This window comes from Meriones unguiculatus, chromosome 8 (assembly GCF_030254825.1).
Source record: "Meriones unguiculatus strain TT.TT164.6M chromosome 8, Bangor_MerUng_6.1, whole genome shotgun sequence".
Classification (NCBI taxonomy): domain Eukaryota; kingdom Metazoa; phylum Chordata; class Mammalia; order Rodentia; family Muridae; genus Meriones; species Meriones unguiculatus.
Window position 1 is genome coordinate 21,316,478 of NC_083356.1, and position 10,600 is coordinate 21,327,077.

Genomic DNA, 10,600 nt, shown 5'->3' on the forward strand with positions numbered 1-10,600 from the left:
TTGCCTGGTCTTTCCATATAAAGGCAACAAGTGTAATGCCCTCCCTTTGCTCTCAAAACCAAAACAGTAGCCACATTTTCACACCTTACAAGTTTCCTAAGCCTAATATATCCTGCAAACCATGTTTTTCAACCTGTGAACTTGTACACCATGATGTACACCACCCCCCTTGGCCTTGTATAAACCCCTGAACCTGTGATGTGAGCCCCCTTTTGCCTTCTAAAAACCTGTCTTCCCAGATAGCTTGATGACTCCCTTCCACATGATGTATGCTCGCACTTATTTTCATGGCATTCTAACAGCCAATTATCCCAACAGCTGTTTTCGAGCACACTTATCTACCAAAAGAAAAAAAAAAAAAACACACACACAGTCTTGAGCCCTGAGTTGAGTCTCTGTCCAGGTGCTAACAGCCAATTGTCCGATACATGTTTTCTTTTTTTATTTTTTCCTTTTGGTTTGTCAAGACAGGTTTTTTGGTTTTTGTTTTGTTTTTCAAATGTAGCCTTGGCTGTCTGGACTCTTCATAGACCAGACAGGCCTTGAACTCACAAAAATAATCTGCCCACCTGTCTCCCTGAGTGCTGGAATTACAGAGATGCACCAGCTAAATATTTTTTCATTTATTTATTTATATAGCATTCTGCCTGCATGTGAGCCAGAAGAGAGCACCAGACCTCACTATAGATGGTTATGAGCCACCATGTGGTTGCTGGGAATTGAACTCAGCCAGTGTTCCTAACCTCTGAGCCATCTCTCCAGGCCCCCCAACAGCTATTTTCTAGCAACCCTAACCCTTCATAAAAGGGAGTTCAAGACAGTGAGGGGCTGCTTAGCTAGCCAGTCTAAATAAAGTTTGCTTTAATCAGACAGTTGTGGAAAAGTTTGTTTTTCGGTTCTTTTTTCTTTTTTTGGGGGGAGAGGGCTGGTGTTGAGACAGGGTTTCTCTGTGTAGCTTTGGCTGTCCTGGAACTTGCTGTATAAATCAGGTTGGCCTCCAACTCACAGAGATCTGCCCGCCTCAGCCTCCCAAGTGCTGGGATTAAAGGTGTGCCACCACCACCCTGCTGGAAATGAACCCCCCCCACACATACACCTCTAACAAAGGCTCCTGAAATATGGCATGCAGAAGGCTAAAAAACACTGACCATGATTTGACAGTATAGAGGTCAGAGGGGAATGTCGGCTCCTTCTCCCCCTTCTACTAACAAGATCCACCTAGCACCCATGTAAGAAAATACCTGATACCACATACACACGTCAGAATTGTCGGAAAGGAGATTTTTATTTTCTTCTTCCCATGCTGCAGAAGATGCTGTTTTTCCCCAGCCGAATATCCTTCTTCAGGAGAAAAAGGAATGAAGGTTCTCTGGGCCTCAGAGCTAAGCTGCTCCTCTAACAGACCCAGCCAGGACAGGACACAAAGATTGGTGACACAAAGATCCATTCTACCAGCTTAACACACTGACCACCACGGAAGGGCAGGCAAGTGACTGGAAGGCAAGTTGTGGACCTGGCCTCAGGGACCAAGAGTTTAAAGACTACAAAGTGATCAAAATAAAAGTTAACACCCACCTCACCCCCATCTGTAGTTAAAGAAATTACATGCTGGTATTTTGGACACTTAAGAGAGGCTTACAACCTCCCAACCTGGTACAAGGGCCAACTCTAGTCTCAAGTCCTTCATCATTTACCTTGGCCTGGACTTTGAGCTAAAAAAGCCAGAGTTGTAGCAGATGTTCCCAGTTCTGTCAAGTCATAATCCCAAGGAAGTGCGCCTTGGCAGAAGGCTCTGAGCACACTTCAGCTGCCGGAACCCCTCAGGGCCCTGTTCCTGAAGCTGATTCATCTTAACTGGCTGAGCCTTTGGCTGGATTACAGTGGAGGGCCAACACAGGAAAGGATGGGCCACTCCAAGTTTTTCTTTGTTTTTAAAAAGTGTCAACTGTTAATATGAAGAAAAATACTGCTATCCCAAATTCTGTTTGGGGGTAAGGACAATAGAGAAGAACCAAAATAAACTTGGATTTACTTGGGTATCAGGGTAATAAGTACAGTTTTAGGCATCAAGTATGTAGTCTGCTAACCTAGACAATGTCAAAATACCTCCCAGACAGAAGTAGCGGCCTGACATTGGCATTTCCTTCAAGCAAAAGTGGGAGTTACTGAAGAGAAAGGCAGAGTGGTGGCACAGCCACCGGGTCTTTCAACAAAGGGTAGCAGAGAAGGAAGGAGCAGCACAATTTTTTTCCCATGCAAGCATCCCCGAGCATTTGGCCACCTCCCATACTTTATGACAAAGAAAATGACAGCAAGAGGAAGGTGTGCTCGGCTAATGCACAAACCCACCAGGACAGAGCTAGTCCCACGTTTCCTTGTTCTGAAGACTTCTAAGAGGCTCTAGTTTATAAAATGGCCAAGTCATGATTTTGGTTTTTGCAAAGCACAGTCCAAAAGTCAATGCTGTTCATAAAGATAGGAAATGAATTCATTGCTTTTCCTAAGTTCACAATGACATATGGCTGTGATTATTTGGGACTTTTGATATCTTGAGCATCTTCAAGTTTGGGGGGGTTCATTTGCACTCTTTCCGGCATCTTAAATGGAATCAGTTCAGAGCTGACAGCTTGGGAATCTTATAATACTTATGACAGGAAATCCAAATCCTATCTAAAAATCTGGTTTTGCAGCACTCTATCAACCCTCCCCCCAACAGGCACCAGCTAGAACCATGAACTCCATGTCAGCCCTTCTGTAAGTACACAGTCCAACTGAGGCAGGCAACAGGTGTTTTCAACTCCTACCTCACTCTTTTAACAGTCAGAGGACAGATATTTCAGCTAAGGTTCTTGGCTTTATCTTTTGTAAGTTTCTCATACTATCTTAGAAAAATCAAAGAGAGACTCCTGAAGGAGTCCTTGTGCATATATGGGAGAAGCAGAAAGACTAAATATAGCCTGGTTCAACTTCCTATGAAAAGAAAAAGGCAGGCATCTTCTCTACACTCATTTCAAGTGGGCTGCTGCAGGGTCCGTGCTATTTATAGTCATTTCATGTCACCTTCATTAGGAAGGGCCGACACAACTGCAGAGTGCATCACCAGAATCACACTGATGGAGAGGTAGTAAGAATAGATAAAACAAAGACTTGGTGGCAGAACAAAATACTAGATGGGCAAATGAGAACCAGTTACTGTCAGCCTCGTCATGAATGGAAGACAATGGCATGACATTCTAAACACCTCCCTTCCCCCACCAGCAGGATACAATTACATGGCCATAAATAGCAATCTTAGCAGCAATGTGGGAAGCCCCAAGCCCTTCCTGTATGAACTCCTGTCCTTGGTAGCGTCAGTCTCCCCAGGAGTCAGGCTAAGGACAAAGGCTGGCATGCTCATGTGCTCCCTGGCCTGTGAAGGTACCTATAGTGCTCAGCAAACATTCTCTCAGATCACTCAGGATAGGGGTCGGGCGGGAGGTATTGGCCCTGGGTATGTTCTTGCTCTAAGGCAACATTTAGGAAGGGTGAGCCTGTCAAGAAAGAAAACATGGCCACTGGGTTTCAGCTGACACTTGGCCTCCCATTGCCCTCCTTTGGCCTCTACTGCTAAAGCAAGGCCGCCTTCTACTGGAAATAAATGGGAAACCAGCATCATTAGAGGTGCCACCTGTGAAGGCCCCAATCCTTCCCTGTCTGTGTGACTTTGGTGATCACATACAGAAACACAGTGGGAACACACAGGCCCTCCAAATCAGCTTCAGAGCCCTACCCTATGCTCTTCACTCATAGCCACAACGAAGCACCTGCAATAAAATAACTGCATCGGGCTCCTATGTGGGTCAATGCACCATCGCCGGGTGAAAAATTCTTAGCACAGATGAACAGGACTTGCTTGGGGTAAGAGGAGAGGAGCTTGTTTTCCAGGAACTAGAGTCAAAACGATTTGCCAGGGCAGAGACTCTTTGCCAGCCTCACTCTGGAAACCTAAATACTGTCTCATTACTCTGCAGAGCTCAGCTTGGAAACATGCAATCGGTTCTTCGGTGATGTTGACTACAGGCAACATCTTAATTAGACAAATATGCCCCAGGGGGTAAGAGCAAATAGGTGTGACCAAGAAAACAAAAGACAGAGAAGACAGTGAATAAATGGACAAAGGGCATAACAGTATGGCGCAGACAAAAAGCAAGAAATTCGGGCCAAAAAACAAAACACCCAACAGCTAAGGCCAGCACTCTACCTTCTCTGTTTTTGTTTGTTTTTTTTTCCAAAAAAAAAAAAAAAAAATCAGCCTAGAGCAAGGCGGCAATTAGGAAGCACAGTGTTTGGTAACAAAAAACAAAAATAGGGATGGGTAAGAGAACTGAAGGGATGTCTGTTTTTCATGAGCATGAAGTGACCAGGAAAACAGGAGGCACCTAGGGACCCTTGTGAGGCACCAAGCACGTAGCCAAGTGTTTCTAACGGAGACTCTGGGTCTGATCACTGACGCCCACTCCGGCCTTCACCTGCCCTACGTCTGTAGCAGCACCTCCGGCTCAGACAATGAGCAGTAGAGAGTATATCCCAATTCGTCTATTTCTTGAGGGGTGAGCTCTGCAAATAAGTTCACCTTGGGGTTCAGGGCACTGGGCAAGACTCCAGCCTCCAAGTAGCTAATGAGTCCCCTCAGGGCCTGCAGAAAGCGGTCGGCCAGCATGTCTGAAGACCAGTCAGCCTCCTCCTGGGCCAAGTGGAGAATGACATTGGTTAGCTGGCTGGCAGTGAGGTGGCCCAGAGCTGGATTGGACTTGCAGATGGCCTTGAGGATCTTGAGGCACAGAGATCGGCAGCCCGAGTCAGCCTGGTCCAAAGCTCGTAAGCGTGCTGTCTCAGCAGGGCGCAGGCTCAGCCGCCACAAGTTGTCATACTGAGCTAACCGGTGTGGCCTGGCCACCAAGACAGTGTCACCAAGGGTCACTGACGGCAGAAAATCAATAACAAGATGTTTGTCTCTCTCATACTGCACTTCTAGTGTCAGGGCCTCTGGAGGTGGTGCTGGCCGGATGACATAGTCCAAGAGGGACCCAATGGCTGGCCAGTTGATAGAGCCTGCCACTACCTTCTCAAATGTGTCTGCCACTGTCTTCGGGGAGAGGTAGCCACCTACAACACAGCGGTCCCAGTAACTGCTACCACGGGGAAAGTACTCTGGGTTCTCACGACGGACCAGGAAGAATCCAGGGACATTCATGATGGTGTCCTCGCCAGGTATACATGACCACAGGTTCTGCTCCAGCACAAGGGGAACTATGAGTTGGATGTGGTCAGCTGTCACCACCTGCCAGGATAGAATTAAAGGGTCTGTTTTGGTTCTGATCTCTTCTTACAGTTAGTGTGTGTTGCAAGCATGCAATATCAGAGCTCTCTCCTTCCACCATGTGGGACTCAGGGATTGACCGTGGGTCACCAGAGTTGGTGGCAAGCCCCTTTACCTGCTGAGTCATCTCACTGGCCTCAGAATTAAAAGGTCTTAAAGGGCTTTACCATGCTTAAGCGATATGCTACCTTCAACACAGATCCCTAACATCTTGCACTTGCTGACAGTAACGGAAACCAAAGATTCAGTTAGCACAGAGGAAACAGGACAAAAATACAATAAACGGCAGATTTCTTATAGACAGATCCCCTGGTTCAGGGTTTAGGTTTTTTGGTTTATTGTTGAGGTAGGGTGTCATATAACCCAGGCTGGCCTCAAACTACACAGGATAACCTTGATCTGCTGCTTCCTGAGTGCTGACATGCCAGGCCTGTTTTATGCAATGCTGAGGATTAAACCCAGAGCTCAGTACAACCAGGCTATACCAACTGAACCCACATCCCTAGCCCATATAGCTTCTTAAAAGTATAACTCAAAAAGTGAGAAGGGATGGAGCAGGGAAACAAATACTGCTGTGGCTCAGGATTCACAAGCAAGAGACTTTCTGGTTGGGTCCCAGGAACAATGACTTTCTTGAACAACCACAATACTGAGAAGCATCTGCCCACGCCCAGCCCTACCTTTATAAGAACCGTTTTACCTGCAGATCATCATAGAGGCTGCCACTCAAGTACATGTCCCGAAGTGGCATATCAGGCAGCTTGGCCCGCAGGAAGCTCCGGAGCTCAGCACATATGTCCACCGCAGCTTGCTTGGCCCGAGCCTGCTCTCCAGCAGGGATGGCTGCCCGGTTCCGGTAGTAAGAAAGAAGTTTCTCCTGCAGGGACATGCGGAGTCGTGACTTCTTCAAGTCTACCTGGCCCCTCCTGGCCAATGGTTTGGGCCGGGGCGGGCAGAATGTATCTGCCAAAGCAAGAGAGAGAGGCATGTGAGCTCTGCCCACACTTGCTCAGTCCACAGAAGTCCCAGTCCCAGGGAGGAAAAGGACTTGGCACCAAGGGCAAACTGCCTGCCATTCGGTGCTGAGAAATGTGTCTACACCACAGCAGCTCTAAGTCCAGAAGCAGTCCAGAGAGATCAAGGAGTTTCTCACCTGTGTCAAAGGCAGAGGAGTCTGTGGGAAGGGTCTGCAGGGACCGGCTCAGACCCGTCTTCATGTCCTTGTTCAACAGCCGAGGAGAGCCCATCCAGTTTGGCTCTTCCCAGCTCCTCTTCCCTGAATGGCTCATGCGGGTGGGGCTGGTAGGGGCACTGATTGCCCGATCGTACATCTGCAATACCAGAGAGGACTCAGGACATGTATCAGCCCTCCTCCTCCTTCCCTACCCCCCTCCTCCCCCAGACTCTTTGCACCATTAAGTTCAAGAAATTTTTTGTTGTCTTTGCTGATGGTGGTACAAAGGATGGAATCCAGAGCCTTGTGCATGCTTTAGTCCCAGTGCTTGGAGATGAAGGCAGGAAGATCTCTGAGTAAGTTCCAGGACAGCCAGGACTACACAGAGAAACCCTGTCTCAAAACAACAATAACAACAACAAAACACCACACATTTTAATTCACTCCTGGCTGCTCAACACCACAAATGCTACAACCCAAAGACATGTAAAATAAGAAGACAACTTTCGAGAGTCAGTTCTCTCCTTCCACCAAGTGGGTCCCTGGGATCAAATTCTGGTTGTCTAGCACCTTTATTGAGCCATCTCACTGGCCCAGACACTAGATTTCTGAAATGACATGTTTCCACTTTTGACCATTTCCTCCTGTGACTAAAGCTGCCTCAGTATTTTCTGACTATACATTATTCCTTAAGAATATTCCATGTTGGAAGGGCTGGGAATGTTGCTTAGCTAATGCTCCATGTTGAACACTGATTTATTTATTCCACAAATAGAAGAGCTGTTCCTCAGTGTCACCAGAGGATCGGTCCCAGGACACTCCAAGCATACTCAAATTCTTAAATGTCTCACGTTCCGACATAAAACGGCACACTGTAGCCGGGTATAGTGGCCCAGGCAGAAAAATCTTAGCACTCAGAAGGCAAAGGCAGGAAGATTTGAAGTTCAGGGCTTCATAGTGAGCATCAGCCTAGGCAGACTACAACCTTAAAACAAACAGGGACAAGATTCAGCAGGTAAAGGCACTTGCTCCCCAATAATGCGTGCCTGAGTTAAGTCCCCAAAACCCACATAAAGGTAGGAGATGAGAGCCCAATTCACAAACCTGTCCTCTGATCTCCACTTTGAACCAGCACACAAGTATCGCACATCAATAAAAGACATTTTTAAGACGTCATTGTAATTGCATTTAACCTGTACTTAGCTTTATATTTATAATTATTATTATTTATACAATGTTCTTCTGCACGCCAGAAGAGGGACCATATCTCATTGTAGATGGTTGTGAGCCACCATGTGGTTGCTGGGAATTGAACTCAGGACCTTTGGAAGAACAGCCAGTGTTCTTAGCCTCTGAACCATCTCTCCAGCCCATAGCTTTATATTTTAAATTTTATATTATTTATATTGTCTAATCCAATGCAAATGCTATGTAAATAAATATCCTGATTGCTTAAGAAACAACTCGAAAAAATTCTGTACCTACTCAGTGCAAATGCACTTTTTGTTTGTTTGTTTTTCAAGTCAGAGTTTCTCTGTGGAGCCTGGCTGTCTTGGAACTTGCTCTGTAGACCAGGCTGGCCTCAAACTCAGAGATCTGCCTGCCTCTGGCTCCCTAGTGCTGGGATTAAAGGCACATGCCACCATGCCCAGCCACATAAATGCAATGTGTAACCAAGTATTTTCAATCTGGTTGGCTGCCACTGTGACATGGAACTCACAGACTAGGAGGACGTGTGTATTTCAGAGACCCCACATGCTAACACCTGGAAGCTAGCTTCCAGGTGTGTCGCGTCTGCCCAGAGTATGCTGATAGAGATAGATGGTTTAAAATAAGAGTAAGAAAAGGAAGCAGAAGTACACGTGTGGCTGCTATTTTAGATAAGGTCATCAAAGAAGGATAGGTGGGTTCTTTGCTGTGTTCTACTTGCTGGGATACATTTCTTTACACTTCCAGTGATCTCTTTACGGGAGAAGCCTAGAAGCAGACTGCCAGATAAAGCACTCCCATCATAGTGTCAGAATCTCCCTCAGGAGAGCTCACTTTGAAGAGGCAATTCACTACCTACCATCCTGGGACCAGGCTGCATGCACTTACCCGCTTAACCGCCAGCGTGGCAATGCCCAACATGGCTGCTCCACCCACACCCAGCACCAGCCGGGCATTCGAGAGAACAAAGTCAATGGCCGTGCCAATGCCATTGTCATCCTTCTTGCCTTTGCGCTCGCCAGCGCCTGCCATTGCTCACCTGAGAATGAAAATAACACAGCCATCACCACCTGGGACCACAAGAACCACCCCCGTATGCCCCATCACAGTCAAGGTTACTCCATGCAAAATGTAAGACTGCATACCCCAGGCTCCACAGGGAAGTACCATGTCCCATGACTCACCTGGATACACAGGGCAAGAAATGCTTGTGTATGCTGTAGAAAACCCTTTCAACAGACCTGAGACTATTGATCCTGTTTTCCTGCTGCAGTAAAGTATCCCTTCACACAATACAAGCCTCCCAACTTTTATAATATGCTGTTGACAGGAAAACAGGGTCTTCCTTCTTTAGCCACTGCTTTGGGAATGTGAGAAGGAAGCAGCAAACAGACAATGGTGACACACACTATCCAGAACAAGAGAAACCACATTTAAAAAAAAAAAAAATAGTAGGCAGTAGTGGCCCACACCTTTAATCCCAGTACTCAGGAGGCAGAGGCAGGCGGATCTCTGAGATCAAGGCCAGCCTGATCTACAGAATGAGTTCCAGGAGAGAATAGACAGGCTACACAAAGAAAGCCTTTATCAAAAAAAAAAAAAAGAAGAAGAAGGAAGAAGAAGAAGAGGAAGAAGAAGAAAGAAAGAAAGAAAGAAAGAAAGACAGACAGACAGACAGACAGACAGAAAGAAAGAAAGAAAGAAAGAAAGAAAGAAAGAAAGAAAGAAAGAAAGAAAGAGAAAAAAAGACTCACTAGCTGGGAGTGGTGGCACACATCTTTATCCCAGCACTCAGGGAGGTAGAGGCAGAAGGATGGCTGTGAGTTCGGGGCCAGCCTGGCCTACAAATCGAGTCCAGGACAGCCAGGGCTACACGAGAAAAACCCTGTCTATAAAAAAATGAAAAATTAAAAAAATAAAAAAAAGCAGACTCACTGTCAAATCCAAAATACTCTTTCCCTCAGTATGCTCACACTATGGCGCTTTCCTCTTCTCTAACTTTTATTTTCAATTAACACTTCTGGTTCAGGGATATAACGAGAGTATTTGGCTAATTAAAATATATTCAAAGGCACAGAGAAGCCAAGGAAGATTTAAACATGGTATGTACATGTGGGGTCAGGTAAGACATCTTCCTATCCTCCCAGCTGACACTGTGACAAAGATGGCATACATGACACTCATGGAGGCAGCCTTTCCTTATCACATTTCCACAAATGGCTTCTATTTTAAGAGAAACCTTTCCAGATAGATTTACCACAAGGAGAAGTACTAGATGGGAGACCTCTAGACCATCCTTTAAAGCAGGAGCAGGAAGGGGGTTCCTCCTCCTTCCAAGTCCACACCAGCAGAGGCCTCACTGAGCTGTTCGGTCCTTGGCTCTGCTGATGACTGGAAAGATTGAGATGGGTGCAACGAAACAATAAAAACATGGCTTTCAGAGTCAGAAATTCTGAGACCCGACTACTTGCCTTGGGTCTGAGCTAATTTGCTGGGTTACCTCAAATGGGCACCTTAACCCCCAGCTACGATTACTTCATGGCCTAAATCACAGGGCTGTAGTGAGGAAAAGCGTCGGTTACAGCACCACAGGGAAGTCTTCACCCACTGTAAACCCAAGTGACAGCCATCATTAAGTCAAGATTTCCATCCCCCAGAGAGGAGTGCAACAGACTGTCCAGCTATATTGCACGTTTTGAGATGAAGTTCAAACAGCCTCAAAAACCCTGACACTCTCCTGTGTTTGAGATCAAAACGGGAAAGCAGAGCAGGCTTGTTGAGAGCCTCCCAGCTAATCTAATTCAATACGCTCATCCCTTTCCAAGGCCTAAGTGGCACCACAGATCTGGTGACCTGGA

General features: G+C 46.4%; 1 protein-coding gene across 2 annotated transcripts; it reads right to left on the reverse strand.

Annotated features, from left to right (window-relative positions):
• Positions 1-1,266: 1,266 nt before the first annotated feature.
• On the reverse strand, positions 1,267-8,774 carry Mief1 (mitochondrial elongation factor 1). Of its 2 annotated transcripts, XM_021662142.2 has the most exons (4): positions 8,631-8,774; positions 6,513-6,690; positions 6,060-6,322; positions 1,267-5,320 (listed from the first exon to the last, which is right to left on the reverse strand). In XM_021662142.2, exons 1-4 carry the CDS (start codon positions 8,772-8,774, stop codon positions 4,514-4,516), a joined length of 1,392 nt encoding a protein of 463 aa, XP_021517817.1. In that variant the 3' UTR covers positions 1,267-4,513. The 2 variants fall into 2 exon arrangements, with proteins under 2 accessions (XP_021517817.1, XP_060245004.1); XM_060389021.1 differs by lacking the exon at positions 8,631-8,774 and having other exon boundaries at positions 6,060-6,236; positions 6,513-6,651.
• Between the last annotated feature and the right edge of the window lie 1,826 nt (positions 8,775-10,600).

Excerpts from the sequence above, each read along its gene's own strand:
- Mief1 (XM_021662142.2), bottom strand. The coding sequence starts at position 8,774 with ATGGCAGGCGCTGGCGAGCGCAAAGGCAAGAAGGATGACAATGGCATT. Across the intron at positions 6,691-8,630 it reads CCACGCTGGCGGTTAAGCGG|ATGTACGATCGGGCAATCAG; the intron begins GTAAGTGCATGC and ends CTGGTATTGCAG. Across the intron at positions 5,321-6,059 it reads GCCTCTATGATGATCTGCAG|GTGGTGACAGCTGACCACAT; the intron begins GTAAAACGGTTC and ends CTATCCTGGCAG.